The sequence below is a fragment of the Sinohyriopsis cumingii genome, chromosome 19, assembly GCF_028554795.1.
Source record: "Sinohyriopsis cumingii isolate HCF-2022 chromosome 19, ASM2855479v2, whole genome shotgun sequence".
Classification (NCBI taxonomy): domain Eukaryota; kingdom Metazoa; phylum Mollusca; class Bivalvia; order Unionida; family Unionidae; genus Sinohyriopsis; species Sinohyriopsis cumingii.
Genome location: NC_142979.1, coordinates 60793246 through 60815178, shown reverse-complemented (window position 1 = coordinate 60815178; position 21933 = coordinate 60793246). Strand labels below are relative to the sequence as shown.

Genomic DNA, 21933 nt, shown 5'->3' with positions numbered 1-21933 from the left:
CTTCCAAACTTTGTCTCTCAGCCCTGGACTCACATACCTTAGCAGTTGATGTTCTTTCCAAAGATCAGAATTTTTTGGACACCCATGCTTACTTTCTCATTTTAAAAAATCTGCAAAAGGCAGAAGAATCAGAATGTCATCACATCCTAATTACTTCCCTCAAGTGAAAAAAATCATGGTTAAAACAACTTGATAAATCTGAGTGAAAATTCTATGGAAAATATTTCCTCATCTGCTCAAACAACTGCAGTGGCAGGAGTTTCATTTGAACCCAGATCTGTTCAGCCTGCATGTCAGGATCATATTAAAGAAGCTTCAAACATGTCTCACAACAAGTAGTTGAGAGAATCATTCAGGCAACAAGGCCTAAGTTTGAAAGCTTTTGAGATGAATTGGAGAATGTTCATATTGTGACACATTTGTCTGCTTAATATACCCCAAATAACTGACTTTCTGCTATTACTCTTTGAAGAAGTTAGCTTCCATCATGATAAAAGTTTACCATTCCACAATCTCAGATGGCTGTGTCTTTATGGAAGAGAGGATATCGGAAGAAAAGAGACCACTGTGATCATCTGTAAAGGCACTAGCTCTGTACCCAAAATGGAATGTATGAGTTCTAACATGGTTGAATAAGGAACCATTGGAAATATTCTCAGTAGCATAATTGGTTTGCCTCATACAAGCTTCCTACTCGTCCTAGCTACAGCAGGCAAGATCAGTGAGATACGTGCTTTTTCAGTTGACTAAAACTATCCGCACTTCTGTCAGATATGTCAGTATCACTCATTACAGACCCTGCTGTTACTGTAAAGAACAGGCTATGACTAAAGCTGTCAAAATTTTATAAACCTGTTGATCCTAATGATTGGATACCCAGTCAGTGGGAAATTGAATTAAATATGTACAAACCTGAAGCTGAATCAATTTTTTTAAAATTCACAGTATGACTAACTAATGTCATTTGGTACAAATTCTAAGAATTCATCATCGTTGTCTGATAAAGTTCTGAAATCCTACATTATTGTTTAGTAAATCATTGTCCAGTCATAAATATCGTCAGACTCCCTTTCCTTGGCCTCACTTTCATATGCAGCTGTATATCTAAAGACTGGGCTTGAGCTATGTAAGTAACACTTTGATCATGCAATTTGTGAAATCTATTCAAGGTTGCAACTAAACACCTGTCAGTTGTGCGGCAAGATCAAATAACCACCCTCTGTTACTTGCTATTGTACCACACACATGGCTCAATCAAAGGGATCCCATGTAGGGTAAACAAGAAAAAGATATTAAGGTCAGTTATTTACTGGAAGACCTCTGCTTGACAGTGAAAAAGTATATGTATTTGGGGCTCAGCGAAAAGGATTCTCAACTTGAAAACAAAGTGATTGCTGTCTTTACAAGAACTGGTAGAAAGGCTGTATACAGTAAATGGGTACCCAATGGCTCATTTTATTACCCAGGTTATTATCAACTGGAAGGTACCCAAGCACCCCGATACCTGTAAGCATTTTTAGCTTCCCCTCATTGGCAATAAGTCTTTTGTGTCTTTCCAACCTAGACCTTCAACTTATTGTCATCTAATGGACCCTTTGAGGGCTCTAAAGTGGTACCTGAATAAGATGGGTTATTCATTACACATGCAGAAAATTAACCCAAGATCAAATGAGGTTGTTATGCAGTTTGGCTCATGAGGATAAGGCAGTCATGACATTCATTACAGTAAAGCATAATTGTACTCAGTTGATATTACACAGTGGGATGGAAGTCACATTCTCTAGTTTCTACCTTGGAGATCTTTAATCTCAAAAGTTTCACTTATACCTAGTGGGACTTATCACCACAGCACAATGGGGCTACTGTCCTGGGTCATTCTACAGTTCTCATTGATGCAGTAATACAATTTCTGCTAAATTTGAATTAGAAAAATGTTTCCCCTCATTCCCAAAACCGCATTTTGGTGTACGTAGCCAATACTCCAGCTGGATATTTCAAAATTCAGAATCTACCTCAAATACATTAGGGGACCATAGATGGTATCACTCTGGGGCAAGGGAATTTAACTCCCTCTACATTGCCTGTTCTCTTCGGGTATTAAGATAGGGTTATGTATTTGAAGAAACCAATTTTTATATTAAAAATGTACTATGAAAACACTTACTCAATCGTAACATGGATACACCCTCTCAGCAGTTAAATCTACAAGGAGAGCATGCATTCCACTCCAGGAGTGACTAAAGTACACTGGATTTTTGTGCCAATCCCTATATCAATGGGAGATCACTCTGGCTGGCACCTTGTAGGCAGACCTTTAGTAACTATAACTAAAATTGTAGCCTGGGAAGGCTGGATTTGCAATGTGATGCGAGTACTCCTAGAATATTATGATCAGGTAAAATTATCGAAGGAATGTATTTTACTCCAAACATTGGTATCTGTAGAAGCTGTACTTGCATTTTACTTTGCTCATATTTCAGTGTAAATTGCACAATCTGAATATGTTCTTGTGAGGCTACCTATATAATGAACAAGTCTGATCCATATTTCCAAATACTGTGCTCACACAGGGCCCCACCAAAATGATCCAAATCAGGCCCCGCATTCGCTGAGGCCATTCTTGTATACTGTACTAATTTACTCATTTTCTATTTTCAGGCAAAAGCCAGCACAACAAGATCAAGAGTGGCATTTTTTGAGGAGTTATGAAAATAAACTTTTTGTGATAATTTTAAGATGGTTGTTTAATGACAGTTTGTGGTTGAGATAATCAATGGATGCAAGATTTAATGGATAATTCATGTAAATAGGAGTTCAAGTCAGGCTCTTCCTCCATTAAAATTGGAATCCTGATGGAAAATGTTGGTTTGAAAGGCAATGCATGGATCCAAAAACTTTTTTTCTGAACTTGGAAGAGGTATAAGAATATCACGGATGCCAATGGTGCTAGTAAGGACTATCTGAGCCCTGCATCCAAAATACAGGGCTTAGCTATAGACTATGACATCATTATTGTTTGCCTGAATGAATGTATTTATGATGTCAGAAATTTTTTTATTGTTCCTCGCCTTTGCATTGATTCCCAGACTTGTGTTACATATAAATTTTATTGATTACTTACTGCAAAGAAAAAAATGTCAGAATATACTGTATATATGAAAATACACCGTTTTTAACCATCGTTAGTGTTCACTGTACCCAAGATTTTGGGACAGACCCTTTCTGTTCTGTTTGTCACTGTGGCTCAGGTAATAGTAATGAATAAAACCAAAGCAAGCTAAGTGAAAATAGTTAAACACAATCTCCTTATTGACCTATGCATGTTTCATTTTGGCAACCAGGGCTTGTAATCCTGTAATCTTTATTTTTTTATGAGTTGGGGGACCCAACATTTTAATTTAAGGAATGTTAGTGTTGTATCTTTTAAAATGAAATAAAGTTTATACTATGAAACTACTCACAGATGTCTTGTTAAATATCATTGTTATACATGCATATGATCAAAATTCAAGTTTTGTGCTTAAGAAGTTTGAGAATGAGAGAAGTTGTGCAAATAAGCAATACAATTTTTGTAATGATAACTCCTTTTTGGCCAAATATTATGTTCTGTGCAGACATTACTGATACACACAGCTCTTCCCAGTTACTATGCAGTACTTGGGTCCATAATTGTCAACCCCATTAGTATAAAACCGCAGGAATGATTCTATAAATGCATGTACATTGGGGATGTGTGTATATAAACAAAATGCATGCATGTTGGACGTGTGTGTGTATAAACAAAATGCCAATCAAACAGTAATGCTGTCATTTGTGTAGATTATATATATATATCTTTTTTCAATTCATGGCATTTGTGCATTGAACTTTATTAAATGATGTTTTAAAAAGAAATAAAGATACACTAAGCTACATGATTTGTTTCTTTTAAACCATAGTGTCATTCATTTGATATGACCATATGATGTAACACCCATCTTTAATAAATATACTTCTCAATCCACATTTCTAATATACACTGCATTGTCACAAAGTTTAAATTGATTTAAATAAGTAAAAAAATAAGTCTCCTAAGAAAAACACTGTGATTAAATTCAGGTCAGAATTCGAGGCCAAAGCATCCTGACTGATGTCACACCATGTTACAAACTTTTAGCAATCCAGAAATAACAAATTTACAGGCCTATGTGTAGTCCAATTGAAATTCACATTCCTATATGTAGTCCATTTGAAATTCACATTCCTAAGTGTACTGAAATCTAGTGAAATAAAAAAAAAACAGGCAGTCATTCACAGAAATTAATAACTGAAGTAGAAGCACTGTTCACTCAGCAGTGTTTATTCCCAGTTTTCATATTACAAGTGCAAAACATTCTTGTCAAACGTTCATAGTTATGAATGTAAACCTTGTTCTTTTTCTTATATTTAAATTCATAACTGTAAATCAGGTTATGGTATACCCTGCCCTGCCCAACTGATCCCATCTATTCTGTTATTCGTACTACCAAGCTTCAAACTTAATTTTCACTTTGTTATCTGCATTGCTTTAACAGTAACAGGTAACAATGCAGCTTTGTTTCAGATCAAAGTAATAATGCAAAAATACAATGAAAGTAAAGATAAATCAAGCAAACAAATCATCTGCCCAAGTTAACTAATTCAAACCTTGGATAACTTTGGCTATATAGTGTGCAGCAAAAGCAGTCACTATACAGTTGGCTTGCAGATGCAAACCCTTCCATCCCTACAACAAAATCTGTTATGTCTCAATTAAGGGCAACCATGATAGCTCCACTGGTTGAGTCACTCATAATCCAAGAATTGCTGGAGATTCAATACCTACCATGCCAGCTGTCTTAGTGTGTCATTGGGAAAAGGCACTTGAGTCAAATTTCTTAGGCATCATAGTGCCAATAATGTGTTAAAAGTGCCATTAAAACCAACACAAAATCCCAAGTTCTGAATGGCCACCTGCACCACATATTAAAATCTTATGGATCAGCCATTATTTTTGAAAGAGGTGAGTCTGGCATTTTTAGGAAGGAAAAATTCCAGCTTCAAAGTCGTTTTTCTTTTAAATACTGAAAAAATATCCTGGTTGGAAAGAAAATCCCAGGTCCTACCCAAGATAAAATGATCAGTTCCTTAGCAGTACAATGTGAAATATATATCTTAGTGACAGATGCTGAGGTAAAAGTCCAACAGTAGTTCATAAATTGTCTGGACCTCTGATAGCAGGTGCCAAATACAATATTGGTTCTTTAGACCTGGCTAATTTAGGGTATGCTATAACCTGTTAGGAATACATTATCTGACACTGACTGAATACAAAAGTGGTGCATTAGACATGGATAATTTAGGGTGTGCTATAACCTGTTAGGAATACAATATCTAGCATTGAATACAATAGTTGTTCATTAAAATCGAAGTCTCCTTGTAAAAATGTGTTCTGGTGATGTTCAAATCAAGTTCAGTGGTTCAGATGTGAATTAGGAACACTAAGTGGTTCAGCTTTATCACTTTTCAATTATAATATTTGTTGTCTTGATGTTAATTTAGTTAATGGTAAGAAACCCAGTTTATTAGGGGTTTCATGGTGTGACAAGTGTATTACCCGTGTTTTGTATGACCCTGTAAAGAGTGGTGGCAAGGTATGATAAGGTATTTACATTTTTTATTTCATTCTAATTATAGGCTGCAATGTGAGCAAGTGTATTACCTATATTTTGTATGACCATCTAATTGCTGATACATAATCCAGCACACTATTTTATTTCTAAATAACAGCTTTGTATTGGAAATGATATTTTGCAAATGTTTGTATTTGCCATAACCAGTTGTTTATAAATCAAGTTCCAATTGTAAACAGCACAGACCCTTATCTTCATGTTCTGTGTTGTTTGCAGCCAGATTCGACTTAAAATTATATTCTATACAGCAAGAGTCTGCTTTTAATTAACATTTGTTTTGCTTATATTTCTATAAAAAAAGTCAAAAGAACAGATTAAAGTAGTTACAACGCAGTAATTAACTTGATGCAAGTAAACATAACCAGTGTAAACTGCCAATGACAAAATAATTGTGTCAGATTTATGTATTTGTGTGTGTACTTCTTTTGTATAACAGTTACAAGAAAGCTTTTCTGGAGACATTTTGCTTCTTAATCAAAACTGTTGTTATTGTTGTGGTGTTTAACGCCATTTTTCAGCATACGATAGGCTATGCATGGCAGCCAGTATTAATGGGGGAGGAAGAACCCGGGAAGAAATACAATGTATGGTAATTACAAATGGCATGACCATGTTGTGTGCATTTGTATATATATATATATATATATATATATATATATATATATATATATATATATATATATAGTCAAACTTGTCTACAACAGCCACTGATGGGAAAAGGCACAAGTTCCCTTTGTAGACAGTGACCTATGAACTGAATTGCATTAGCATGATTATTAGTAGTAATATCATTATTTCACACAACCCCATTAAATCAAAAAAACTAAATGCACTCATATCTCTATCTCTTTTTTACACATGGCAAACACTTTATCTCATTATCAGCAGAAATGGCTCCTAAATTAAATTATTAATTGACGGCTTACCTGTAATTGTGAAACACCCCCAGAGTTATGGATAGGGCACTTGGTATAATTAAGCAATAAAACAGGTGTTCACACTGTAAACAATTGATAGATTATGCTGTTGCTCAAACTCACCAATACCAAAAGACAGTTGGCGTTTGTTTGCAACCTTTGATGATTAGGGAATGAAAGGAAACTTCCTGGATCTATTGTTAGCTGAATCAAAACCATAAGAGATATTACTAGTGCAGTGCACTTCTACATGGAAATTACATTAATTTTTTTTCTCCATCAGATATAGCTTCCATTCAAATCTTTGAACAACAATTAACAGATTCATCATATTACAAGGAAAAACACTGGATTATGGTAAGTACAATCAAAATGGATTATGGTAAGTACAATCAAAATATGAATCATTTAAACAGAGATTCATGTAATCTTCCTTTATATATACCATGCCTTGCTCAATAAACAAAAGAGGTTTAATATGCATAACTGGAGTGGTCACAGCTTATATCCTCCAGTGACAGTGGAAGGCAGGGTGAAACCACTAGTTGGTTGAAAAGCCTGAGGAGGATGACTGCTGAAGACCGGTGATCGCTAATTACATGACATTTTATATAGGAAATTTTGTGGTGGTGGTGGGGTGGGGGGTAATTAGAATGGCCATTGTGACCAGATGACCCTGAACTCAGGTGACTATTAGGAAAGGAATATATCTATCTTTTAGTGTTATTAATGAAATATTTTAATAAACTTCCTTGTATTTTCTTTGTATGTTTAGCTCACCTTGCCAAGTAAGCTTATGGAATAGCCCTGTAGCCACCATCATGTCTTGACTGACCTGCCAGGTTTTCATCAAAAACAAACACTTTGAAAAATCAACATTTATTATCAGCACTCTTTGATATACATATCATACACAATTAAAATAGTGTCATGTGAAAATATGTCCAACTGCAAACAACACAGACACTGATGTACTATCACATAAAACACCAGCAAATCTGGGTCTATGTCATAATTTTACACTGATTACTCCCAACAAATTGCATAGACATAGATCTGCCATCATATAATCTGGATCTGTCCAGTTTGTACTTGAATTGGACATGAATGCCAGTATATATGAAATATGAAAAATCGGCAAAGATTAGACATGCAGAATTTTGGTAACAAAAAAAAAAACGTGTAAAACATTAATAAATAACCAATATAGACGGTTAACTTTTCTACCCTAATTAAATGACTGGAACAAGTGTTTAGTACATGCTGTTGTTGCAACCTTTTTCCATAACCATTTCATCCTTATTTGATCAATAATTTTATGTTGTTGTTGTAGGGTTTAACGCCATTTTTCAACACAAGAAAGGCTATACATGGTGGCCAGTATTAATGGTGGAAGAAGAACTCTGGGAAAACCCCGGAAAGAACCACCGACCCAAGAGAAGCTAATGGCAAGCTTTCTTGCATACCAACATAGGCTGAACCCGCAACTCAAACCCATGCAGACAGAGGTAATAATTTTATAATCTGGCCAATAATACCAGTAAATTTAAACATTCGCAAAATTAATTAAAATCAATTAACATTTATGCCAAGTGCATATAAAAATGAGTGCATGCAATCTTCATTTGATTCAAATGGATACGTCTATTGTTCCAATTGCTTCCCTTGATTCAAATGGATATGTCTATTGTTCCAATTGCTTTCCTTGATTAAAATGGATATGTCTATTGTTCCAATTGCTTTCCTTGAATCAAATGGTTATGTCTATTATTCCAATTGCTTTCCTTGATTCAAATGGTTATGTCTACTGTTCCAGTTGCTTCCCTTGATTCAAATGGCTATGTCTTGTTCCAATTGCTGTTAACAAAAACAACTATTACATAATGCGGTTGCAGAAAATAGGACTAAAAAATCAGTCATTTAAAATCTCATTTCACTGCAATTGGTTGAACTAAAATGCATAATGGTCATTTTTCTTTTGATTTACTTTATGGGTTTTGACCAGTTACTTTTTGATGTAATTTGGCATATATAACTAATTAAATATCGCTATATAATGAAATCAAACCTGCATCTCTACAGTTGAAAGAGATCAGAAAATCTAAGAAAAAACCAGTACACATGTGGACTACTTTAGACCACACCCAGTTTAATTGACATCTCAAACATTCTTCATCAAATGGAATTTCTTTTCAACATCTTTAATATTGCTCTTTTTTTATTTACTGAATACTCGGTAATCATCAGGTATTAAAATAGTCATATTTTAGTGCTTCCCAAAAAGGAGTACTGTTTTTATTATTTACAAAAATTGACACATTTCCTCAAATTGAAGGAATTTTTAAAAACTGTACCAATAATAACAAGATTCCATGGAGTGCAAGTTTAAAACATATTATTTTTTTAACATAATAATAATCCTAGATGGTCCAGTCCAAAGTACTTTTATATGCAATATATTGTAAAATGTTAACTTTGTGAGAAATTTAACAAAACCAGGGATAAACAATTCAGAATCATTAAGATAAAATGATAGAGTCTTTCTTTTAACTACCATATATTTAACTAGCAAGTCAAGTGCAACTACAAACTGCACAGACTCGTATCATTCATCACAATGGAAGATCTGGATCTGTACAAAACAGGACATAAGTCAAACAAATTAGACCCTAATCTTCTGGTGCATTATGGGAAGGCAGATCCTGATCTATACTGAGTGTAGCTGGACTTGACTATTTAGCAAGTATGTACATGATATACTTAAGGGTGAACGCTCTTTATTATCTTTTTAAGTGTTTTAGTGTTTTACCTGCCCTAACTGAGTAATTTCCAAGATGTATGAGACTGAACTAGAACTACTCTTTTGCATGATCCTCTCACTCAGCTGCAGAATCTAGTAATGTGTTGTCAGTTAAGTTCCCTCTGTGAGCAATAAATATATACATGGAAATGGGAGTTGCATAACATGCAATGTGACCATCGTTCCAATGCATTTACACAGAATGTCATACTATCATGAGATATCTAACAATTCATTGACACAGAATGTCATACCTACCATGAGATGTCTAACAACACTACTGGGACATAGAATGTCACACCTATCATGAGATATCTATATACTGACACAATGTCATACCTACCATGAGATGTCTAACAATACATTGACACAGAATGTCATACCTACTATGAGACATCTAACACTACACTACTGGGACACAGAATGTCGTTCCTACCATGAGATGTCTAACAATACACTACTAGGATATAAAATGTCCTACCCTACCATGAAATGTCTAACAGTGCACTGCTAGGACACAAAATGTCCTACCCTACCATGAAATGGCAACTTCACACTACTGGTACACAAAATGTCTTACCCTGCCATGAGATGCCTAACAATACTTGGACACAGAATGTCCTACCCTGCCACGAGATCAATTGCACACTACTTGGACACAGCATGTCCTACCCTACCTTGAAATGTCTAACTGTACACTACTGGGACACAAATTTTATAACCTATACTTGTTTGATTTTAAATATCATATCCTACACCTAACTTACACAACCAACACTGGGGGATCTATAGTGGTAAATGGTTAATATGTTTAACTCATGACTGAATCCTACCATCAAATTAGCCCAGATCAGCTACACTGGTCTGTCCTTTGGCATGGTATTTAGTCTACAATGTAAGACATTGACCTTGATATTTATGTTTTGGGAGGAGGTCTTACTGCCTAAATAATGGCACTGTGTAGCATGTTCCAATGTCGACTAACATCAGAATCAGAAAGTCAAATTTTGAGGAATATCTCACTTGACACTCAACACAAGCAAATGGACATGTTGGCCTACATTTCAAGTGGCTGGAATGCGATGGAAGCTGGAAATGCTGAAATCAGTTAAAAGGATGATAGGTATCTTGAACAAACCAAAGCTATCTAAACACTTTCTTCCAAATGAATATATTTTTAATTGTTTAATTAATGAAACATACTTCAACTTAATCCAATTTCGGCATTCCTGGCTTCCATTTCATTCTAGCCAACTAAAATATAGGCCAATGGAACATGCAAACATGTCCATTTGTTTGTGTTAGAATTTGAATTCATAAAAAAGACACCACAGTATGTAAAGTCCAACTGAAACATTATAACTTTAATCTGTAGAAAAGCAAGTGTGTGAGATATTTCTGTAAATTTTACTAGTTCCGATTTTAGTTAATATAGGAACAAGCTACAATGTGCCCTTATTTAGGCAGTAAGATCTTGACCCGCCAAAACATAAATATCAGGGTCGATGTCTTGCATTTATGACTATCACAGTACTTTACTCCAATTGCCTTTGCACTAAATAACCTATTTGTGTTGCTGTGCTTTAAAAGATCAAATCAAGCCAAAACCAAGCAGAAATAACACCATTTTGGCACCATATTGTATAATGATCCAAAACACCAAATCCATCAATGTATATTTTAACACTTTTGTATAAACAGCATAGATTGGCTGTCATATTATGCCAAGTTTGCTCAGGATCTTCAATGCAGAAAATGTTTGATCTAGATCTATCCAGTACTGGACATACAGTGTTTGATCCCAATCTATGCTGTCAGTGGGAATACAATGTTTGATCATGATTTATGCTCTACTGGGAATGCAGTGTTTGATCTTAATCTATGCTGTACTGGGAATGCAGTGTTTGATCTTAATCTATGCTGTATTGGGAATTGAATGTTTGATCTTAATATATGCTGTATTGGGAATGTAATGTTTGATCTTAATCTATGCTGTACTGGGAATGCAGTGTATGATATTAATCTATGCTGTACTGGGAATGCAATGTTTGATCTTAATCTATGCTGTACTGGAAATGCAGTGTTTGATCTTAATCCATGCTATACCAGGAATGCAGTGTTTGATCTTAACCTATGCTGTACTGGACATGCAATGTTTGGTCTAGATATATGCTGTACTGGACATGTAATGTTTGATCTGAATCTATGCTGTACTGAGCATGCAATGTTTGGTCTAGATCTAAGCTGTACTGGGAATGCAATGTTTTATCTTAATCTATGCTGTACTGGGCATGTAATGTTTGATCTTAATCTATGCTGTACTTGGCATGTAATGTTTGGTCTAGATATATGCTGTACTGGGAAAGCAGTGTTTGATCTTAATCTATGCTGTAATGGGAATGCAGTGTTTGATCTTAACCTATGCTGTAATGGGTATGCAATGTTTGGTCTATATCTAAGCTGTACTGAGAATGCAATGTTTGATCTTAATCTATGCTGTACTGGGCATGCAATATTTGATCTTACTCTGTGCTGTACTGGGCATGCAATGTTTGGTCTAGATATATGCTGTACTGGGAATGCAGTGTTTGATCTAGATATGTGTTGTACTGGGCATGCAATGTTTGATCTTAATCTATGCTGTACTGGGAATGCAATGTTTGATCTAAATATATGCTGTACTGGGCATGCAATGTTTGATCTTAATCTATGCTGTACTGGGAATGTAATGTTTGATCTAGATATATGCTGTACTGGGCTTACAATGTTTGATCTTAATCTATGCTGTACTGGGAATGCAATGTTTGATCTAGGTATATGCTGCACTGGGTATGCAGCGTTTGATCTTAATCTATGATGTACTGGGAATGCAATATTTTATCTAAATATATGATTTACTGGGCTTACAATGTTCAATCCTAATCTATGCTGTACTGGGAAGGCAATGTTTGATTTTAATATATGTTATACTGGGCAGGCATTATGCATAGCTATAACACCGAAACAATCTAGACAAATCTGAGTGAGTGTCAATTATGGGATATAACTGATAGACCATAAAAATTCTTTTGAAAAATCACTGATAGGTTCATGTTTGTTAAAATCATTTGCTTTACTGTACTTATGACTGATAAACTGCTATTTGGCACAAGAAATTTTGGCACAATTGTACTTGTATTACAATATGTATAACAATACATGATCCATACTACTGGAGATGAGGTACATACTGTATTATCCAGTCAAGAGCCTTTAAAACAAAATATCAATTCTTTATTAAAAAACAAGCTCTGCCAAACATGGGTAGGATAACCCAATTTAAAAGGTCTAACTATACTTTTAACTTTCTCATATATTTCCTTTTTTTTTTATTTTTAATAAAATTCATTGCATTGGTGATAAGATGCACCACGGCTATCTTAATTATGTTAGGTAATAACTTGGACAGGACATACACAAAATTCTGCATAGGTTATGTTGCATTTTCTATTTGAATGAAATGTCTGTTGTTGTTTTGGGTTTAATGCCATTTTTCAGCACATGGTAGGCTATACATGGTGGCCTGTATATTGGTGGAGGAAGAACCAGAAAAAATCAAGGGAAGAACCACCAACCCATGGGAAGCTACTGGCAAGGTTTCTCATGTAAACACACTGGCCAAGTCTTAGGCTTGAACCCCGCAGACAGGTGAGATGTCAGTGATCTGTATAGGCAAGTGCCTTAGACCACTTGGTCACCTGGGGCCCCTTTCTGTATCTGTAGCAATACTGAAGCATGAAATCAAAATGTATATTAATCCATCTCTATGTTAATTTCTAATTGTCTACAGATATTTAAATTTTTAAGCATGGTGATTTTAGAATTTTATGCACTTTGAGCAAACAATAGTATATTCCTCACAAATGGCCAAACTTGGAGCTTCAAATATGCCTTGTCCTAACTCTCATAGCTATCAAACTCTATTCCACAAAAAACAATCAAGAAATGTTGGAGTTTATAATTCTTGTCCAGAGAGATAAAGCATTATTCCAGTTACGTTGCCTAAGCCTGAAAAAATTGCCTTGGTTCCATCAAACTAAAAGGTCTGAACCACCCATATTTGTTCTATTCACAGTGTAGCAGTACACCAGGTGTGTAGAAAACACATCTGAGTAGCAACTATACAAATGTGAGAAACTTGTGTGCTGCATAGTGTAGAAAACGCATCTGAGTAGCAACTATACAAATGTGAAAAACTTGTGTGCTGCATAGTAGATGCATTTGTAAGAATGAAATCTCATTCAAATCTAATGTTTCCCACCTTGAAGAAGAAAAAAGCCATATTTATTAGTACTGGAGTCTTCAAATATGCACCAAATTACACAGCACCATATTTATTAGTACTGGAGTCTTAAAATATGCACCAAATTACACAGCACCATATTTGCCAGCCTATAAGTTGATACTTTTTGACAAGAAAATCTTATGCTCTGAACTGACTTGTCTAGAAATTATGTCATCTGAATTGCTTTATTGTATGGCACATAATTTTTTGTATTAAAAAAAAATTAAGTATGAAAAATATTTCTTTTTGGGGAAGAAATCATTACCCACATTGAGAAGGATTTTAAAATAGTAACATGATCATCAGTATTAAATATTAACATACATCACATGTAAGTGCTCTAAAGCAGCATGCACTAGTAAATATACTTTGTTTAAATTTGATTACACATATGTGCATTAGAACTGACAAGTTATAAGATGAATAACCATCCCAAAGACAGATATTACATCTCATTTTTCAAACAAAAATTTATACCCTGATAGAGAGCTGCGGTTGTCTTGATGATGTAATCTGTATTGTTTCACTTATTTGACAGTTTTGATCATACTCATGTACAAATGCAATATTATATTCCATTATCAATTAATCAACTGAGAAAGCAAGTCCTTCTAGTTTTAATTACCACATCCATTGTCCAAAAATCCCATGGCTTTGTAGTGGTATTTACATGCTAGTTAGATATGCAACAGCTGGAGTCAGGCTTTCCAATATAACACCTGTTTGAGGTCAAGATTCAGCAGACCAGATCAGATTAGTAAGGCTAATGATGGGACAATTAGGCTACCCATAGGGTATTATGAATACAGTACCATATAATGAAAGGAAATGCCAGGTGGTTATTCCTGTAAATTTCTCAACCAGTGACATCTTTTGAGCTTGCCAACAAAACTGACCAAAACTTAAAAGTAATATCTAGCATGAGTAAAGATTAAAAATAACTGCCTCCTAAGTACAAAAAGAGTACATACACTTTAAAATTAATCTTATTTGTTGGGAATGGAGAGGTTGTTGTACTTGCAAAGAAAAAAATCATACAGCATGCGAAATGGTAATTCTTGGGATTTAACCTAAATTGAGTCTAATATATGGATATAAATATAGTGAATATTAAAACTTTGAAACTGAAGGAGTATGGTATGTATTTTAATAGTTTACATTTACTATTAAATTTTTTACTGTTTTCTCTCTTTGACAAAAACTTAAGCTAAATAGGGGCAGTAAGGTACAAAATAGCATCAAGAAAGGTTGAAATCTCTCATATCAGGCCATATTTGATTTTGATCACAAGGTGCAAGAACAAAAATATGATAGAATACATATGCCTCCTTCTCTCTCTCAAAAACAAAACTGGAAAAAGCATTTAGCATCAGTGATGCAATTTCCCTATTGCTGGTAATATGAAAGAGCATCATGTTAATACCTTTAATGTTCATGAAACCGGAAGTTACTATAGTTTCGCTCCACACAGCATCGTGAATTTTATCCTATCTGTAACTCAATAAATTTCAAGTCAGCATATTATATGTAGCTAAAAGTATGTAATACTTTTAAAATACTTCCTGTGAAACAAATTAGGTACTTTTAGTTACATTTAATGATCCTGACCTGAAAAGTTACCAGGTGACAGGTAGGATAAAATTTGTTACGCTGTGTGCAACGAAGTGAAAAAGATGAAGCCAAGGTATTGATCTGGCCTTGTCTTATATTCAGCTTTGACTTATATATGCCATAAAGGATAGAAAATTAGCCAAGTTTTACTCATTTGACTTATACTCCACATCTACTTATAGGCCAGCAACTAAGGTACTCATTTATTTCATTCACATAAATGAAGTAATTAGCTATAAATGCATCTAGGATGCCTAATTTATGACAGTAATTTGTCGTCACGGATTTTCTCCATTTACACTGTTAAAGTCATGACTACCTATAATTACATTTCATTCAGTTTTCTAAATTTTTTATGAACTGCAGTGCATCAAAGTTCATGAGCACTAAGGCTATCTTATGTTAGACACTAGCTTGAATATGCCATACAAAATATTTAACAAGGTTCTAGTATTGTCTGGAAAACTGTTGCATTTGAATGACAGTACTGATATTTCAGGATAAGTGACCTTTCTGGAACCAGCCAAATTACACTTGTTTGCTTTGCTACATTGAACTTAAAAGCCAATTTCAATAAACATTTTATTTTCTGTTTAGACTTCTGGGCTGCTTTTAGTTGAATACAGGTATCATTCTTTACTGGTTGGCAAATCTCCATAGAATAGAAAAGAAAAATATATGAAAGGGTTTTCTTAGGGACTACAAAAGGGTGCAATACAAGCTGATTGGCCCAATTAGTGTAGTGAAAACTAAAAGCACTTACTTCATTGACCCTCACTTGGAATGTGCAAATTTCCAAAACTAATCTGCTAGTGATCATGTTAATATACAGTAATAGGCCTATTATAAAATGTTAATATACAGTAACAGGTCTATTATAAAAGGTCCCACAGGATTTATGACAATTTGTAAAACGTAGACATTAATTGTTACATTTGGTGGATCTCAATTTTCACCATTATGAAAAACATTTTTGCTGGTATTTTTAATTTCATGGATTGGGTAATAAGCTGTATTGTTTTTAATGAAAATTCATTGTTCATTAGGTTTGTAGTAACCATCAAATTCATTGTTCATTAGGTTTGTAGTAACCATCAAATTCATTGTTCATTAGGTTTGTAGTAACCATCAAATCCATGAAAACTGGTACACCACTAGCATTTTTAGCCCACACAAAAATTGTGATATCACAATACCCTCATTTTACAAGTAGTTATCTTCTATAATTCAATTTCTAATAAAACAAGAACTATCCAATCCAAGTCAATCATATATGGCTATTTAAAAGTTAGGTCCTTTGTGACTGGTTTATATAGAAGCTCTGGACGTAACTGAAATGTTACAAGACCATAAGTGCAAGATTAATCTGAGATTACAAACAAGCATATGCCCTAAAATAATAACATCTGCTATGGACGTGAAACTTGTACTTAACAACTCAACATTTCAAACATCATTATACAGTGTTTGGAGTTGGTTTATAAAACCAATCCCCAGCCTCCATACGGCGCCAGATTTCTGCCCTCAGAAGCTGTTTCTCCTTTTTGACTTTTTTCAGGACACCCCGATTCTCCATTGCTCTCCTTGACAAGTAGGGCAACACCTCCTCCACTGGACCGTAAGGGACATATTTATAGACAGAATACCCTGCCTGACCTGAAACAGAAACGTACAACAATCGAAAGTACTGTATTTGCACTCAAATACTGAATATCGAAATAAGAACAGCACACACAATGACCTGCCACTGCATCATGTACCAGGTGAACTAGTCTACTTTTTTTCACTATGTAAGCAGACCTGCCAACCATGACGAGTCTGTCTCAGTAAGGCAGTTGAATTTTTTCCATAAGAGTGACCAGTTTTCAGTAAGGTATAACTAAATATCAATAACTGCTACTGTAAAGCTGGAAAGCGTAATTAAAAGTTTGATGAATTGACAATAAACATTATGTTCAACTGGAAAGTTTCTATAGTACGCATAGACTTTATTTACCACTAGTACAGTTGCACAAACTCTAGTTCCAAACCCTATGCAGTTCAATGGCTTGTTGCTATCTCTCCACTTGACATAATTCTTCGGAAATTCTTTTCCATTTCACATAACGATGGCAATCTTATCTCCCACCATGAGACATACTCAAATTGGCATGTGATGTCCGACAAACATAACTATGTCCTTTCCAGCTTTTATTCACAAGAATGTGAATATTCCTTTTTATTCTTCTGTGTTGATTATTAACACTTTTCAAAAGCATATTTTCTCTTTCGTCTTAAGGACACATTGTACTAATGATATGGAAAAATGGGAACTCCAACACATCACAGGTCCATGAGATGTAGCATTGTCGAAGAACATTAAGATTTGTCTCTCCTGCCAGATTATCTGTTTGACATTTGCATATTTAAACTTCTAATATTTAATGTTAGTGTTTGTTGTTCTCTCTAAAGTATAAAATGATAAACAGCAACACTTTTGCACAGCAAGCGATGAGTCCCATGTTGGAGTGTTATAGATTCCACCATTGTTTTGGCTACAAGGTTGGTAATTGCTGTCACATGGACATGAGATAAATTTAATTAGCAGCAATCAATTTGCAAAGATAGCTGTAGCCATTTGCATTATGGGGGAATTTCCAATGTCTCAATGCTAGTTTCCTAATTATGATTTATCCAATACACTATCATGTGTTATAACATCCAATACACTATCATGTGTTATAACATCTAACAGACTATCATGTGTTATAACATCCATTACACTATCATACTATAACATCTAACAGACTATCATGTGTTATAACATCCATTACACTATCATACTATAACATCTAACAGACTATCATGTGTTATAACATCCATTACACTATCATACTATAACATCTAACAGACTATCATGTGTTATAACATCCATTACACTATCATACTATAACATCTAACAGACTATCATGTGTTATAACATCCATTACACTATCATACTATAACATCTAACAGACTATCATGTGTTATAACATTCAATGCACTATTGTGTTGTAATACTATCATGTGTTATAATATCCAATATTCTATCATGTTACAACATCTAGTATAATATCTTGTGTTATAACATGCAATACGCCATTCATATGCTGCAACATCCAATGCACTAGAAGGAACATTTCATCAGTTAGTACAATTAATTGACCATGATAACGGTGATAGTTTACCATCCATAATTACTTTTATGAAGATATAGCAGGGGCATCCATAATTACTTTTATAAAGATATGGCAGGGTCATACAAACATGCTGACATTGAAATACAGTATGGATATTAAAAGGTGCATGCAATGAAAGGCTGTAGAGACATCCAGGTACACTTGTATGTGGGAAGTGTTAATGGAAGCAACTGGAAAGAGAATGTTACTTCTCCCTATTCAGTATATGAGCCATGCAACAAACTGACTCCCATGCATGTTGGGATCTAAGCTATGCTGAAAGACCACTGGGGGTACCAGATCAATCATGGAAACTATTGCTACAATGTTGCATACCAGATGTCGTTCATCATGAAAGGGTCATGAAAGGGCTTCCGGTCCATGTGTATGTAAGATGGCTTCAACATTCCTAGATATGCAATGTTTATGTTGATTGATGGGGCTTTGGAGAAGCAAGATGCAATTTTTGTAAAAGGCTGGGTTGAAGTTAAAGGCAACCTTTCACTTTCTGAGAAGAAAGGCCTGCTGACACTAGAATCCACAGTGAAAGATGTCAGTAACTCAACCAGGCTGTTGTTCACTGTTTCAAGGAAGGCTGGTCTTTCTAGACTGAAAGGTCTGTGAATACAGAAATTCAGTAAGTATCCACTGGCAAAGCCAGAGGAACAAGAAGACAGAACTTTGGAGAGCAATTACAGGAAGACTTCTTCTATAGAGGCATGGAAGACCAACGTCTTTCCTGGACAATGAGTACAGAAGAAGCTTTTAGTGACCATCAATGTCAGCACTGTGGGGCAAAAAAGAAGCCTCCTGCAATGGTGGCAAAGTCTGATCAGGGGAAGCATGTTGTCTGGCATTGTAAATGAGGCTAGGAGTATGTCTATGATGCAAAATGGTGATCTCCATGTGCACTATAGGGTTCTCCAAATAAGCCATGATAATAAGTTGATACTGGCCTGGTACTGATATCACTGGAAAAGAAAGGTGGGCAATGATAACAATGGAACTGTGTAGGGGGGCTGAGATGGCAAAGTGGGCAATAATAACAATGGAACTGTTTAGGGGGCCTGAGGTGACAAAGTGGGCAATGATAACAATGGAACTGTGTAGGGGGCCTGAGCTGGCAAAAAATGCCAGACCTTTTGCTTCATCTGTGACTTCTTGGACTTGAGAGACTGAAACATTTGTAAGTTCGTTCACTAGCCCAAGACTGTCGCAGTTGTTTTGCCACAATCATGGCCAATACTGTATTTTGGTATGTATAGTGCACAGGTTTTTTAAAACCTATTTTTCATAATTTCAGAAAGGGTGCATGCTTTAAGGTAGAAGAAAAATATTTTCCAGACTGATCTGACAAGAGGATCATGTCATAAAATCTACCTATGCATGTTACATTCACTCCTTGTGAAATAATAAATTTGTTGCAATATAACTGTTTACAAACCTTACTAAGAAAATAAATAATGCTTACAAATCTCAGTAGTTCATTGACTTCATGTGTTAATAAACTCACTGTTGTGTAGTTTGTATTCTGTGACAACTATAAAATCTCACAATAGTTCGGTCACATGTTCACATATTCTTTTATGAATAATTTCAAGCTGTGCACAATAATATATTATAGTAATATTGATAGGTATCATGAGACTAATGAATAAGTTATTTATTTGATTTCGTTGAAAAATAAACTTGGTTCTTTATTTTATTTCTAATCATAAACCACAGTATTTGATACCTGTTTGTGACTATACAGTGATCGATGCCTCATTAACTCTGTGTGGTGTTTTCAAGGTAATCAGTGTAAGCAAAAGATTTCATGCACTTAACACCAGTACAATGCACTGTCTAGTTAACTTTGCAATTTCTTAAATTTCTATGGAAAATAAACTTGAATTTTTATATATTTCTCATGGTCCATTACTCTCATTGTTTATAATATTTATAGTGTAGCAATATACTTATACTACATTTTGTGTCTATGCAATGTAAAAAATACTGATTATGGGAAATTCTACTTATAAAAGGCATCTTGAGGCCTCTTGCTTGATATTTCTACAAAGATTGGTTGAAATATATTTTGAATGGTTTTGGAATTATGCTCGAGAAGCAAAACTACATACAGACAGACAAACAGAGATAGCTTACACCATACCCCCTCCTGAACATACTGGGGGATACAAGTTACAAAAGGTAGTCTCTGGGGTTATTCTCTGATAGACCAATACAACTCACCTAGTGGAAAACTAATCTGATCACACATTCCAAGCAGCTGCCCAAAGCAGATGACTCTGTCAGAAGGCAGAATGTTGTACTCCTTCATCCTGCAATCAGGAAGTTTTAATGTAATGTAATGCAACAAATACATCCAATACAAATAAGGAAAATAAAAGACTTTTCACACTCTCTCATATGTAGGATTGATTTTTCCAATATGAAACACCCATGCAGGATTTTTCCACCCAACCTCATACAACTTTATTTTACCTCACACAATGTCAAAATAGTATTTTACTTCACACGATGTCAAAATAGCATTTTACCTCAGATGATGTCAAAATAGCATTTTACCACACATGTCAAATAGCATTTTAACTCACATGTCAAAATAGCATTTGACCTCAGATGATGTCAAAATAGCATTTGACCTCACATGATGTCAAAATAGCATTTGACCTCACATGATGTCAAAATAGCATTTTATCTCACATGATGTCAAAATAGCATTTTATCTCACATGATGTCAAAATAGCATTTGACCTCAGATGATGTCAAAATAGCATTTGACCTCACATGATGTCAAAATAGCATTTTATCTCACATGATGTCAAAATAGCATTTTACTTCATGTCAAAATAGCAGTTGACCTCATATGATGTCAAAATAACATTTTACCTAACATGATGTCAAAATAGCATTTTGATTATGATACTCTAGCTTATTTTATGACATCATCATTTCCATGATGTCCTGGCTGCCAACATTTCAGTTGGTTTCATGTTAGAATATAACAAGTAATTTAGCCAGGTTTCCAAATGTACACCTAATTTTTTGTTTGTAAACCAAAATTTATATGCACTTTCTAAATACCTGAAAATTTTTAATGTTTTTGTTTCTCCTTTTTTAATGCTTTAATTATGCCAAACAGGCAATATTTTGTAGACCGATTCTGTGGCATAATGGTTAGAGCGTCTGTCTCAGAAGTGGGGGGTTGTGGGTTCGATCACCGGCCGAGTCATACCAAAGACTTACAAAAATGGTACTATCTGCTGCCTCACTTGGTGCTCAGCATTAAGAAGTTAGTGTTAGGACTGGTCAGCCTGGTGTCAGGATAATGTGACTGGGTGGGACATCATGCTACAGGACTGCGGCATGATGCCCCAGTGCTGGACATCAC

The 21933-nt window shown here is 34.9% G+C and overlaps 2 protein-coding genes across 2 annotated transcripts in view; one reads left to right on the top strand and one right to left on the bottom strand.

The window, feature by feature from the left end:
• The window catches only part of LOC149775804 (merlin-like), a 109585-nt gene extending 105673 nt beyond the window's left edge, over positions 1-3912 (top strand). The window contains exon 15 of the mRNA XM_089943240.1: positions 2659-3912. Coding sequence (XP_089799366.1) covers positions 2659-2709 — 51 coding nt within the window. The 3' untranslated portion in view covers positions 2710-3912. The remainder of the gene's footprint in view (positions 1-2658) is intronic.
• A 3558-nt stretch (positions 3913-7470) lies between these two features.
• Positions 7471-21933, bottom strand: part of LOC149775803 (proline dehydrogenase 1, mitochondrial-like) — a 156862-nt gene continuing 142399 nt past the window's right edge. Inside the window, exons 12-13 of the mRNA XM_089943239.1 lie at positions 20772-20860; positions 7471-16998 (exon numbers count right to left, since the gene is read on the bottom strand). Coding sequence (XP_089799365.1) covers positions 16799-16998; positions 20772-20860 — 289 coding nt within the window. The 3' untranslated portion in view covers positions 7471-16798. The remainder of the gene's footprint in view (positions 16999-20771; positions 20861-21933) is intronic.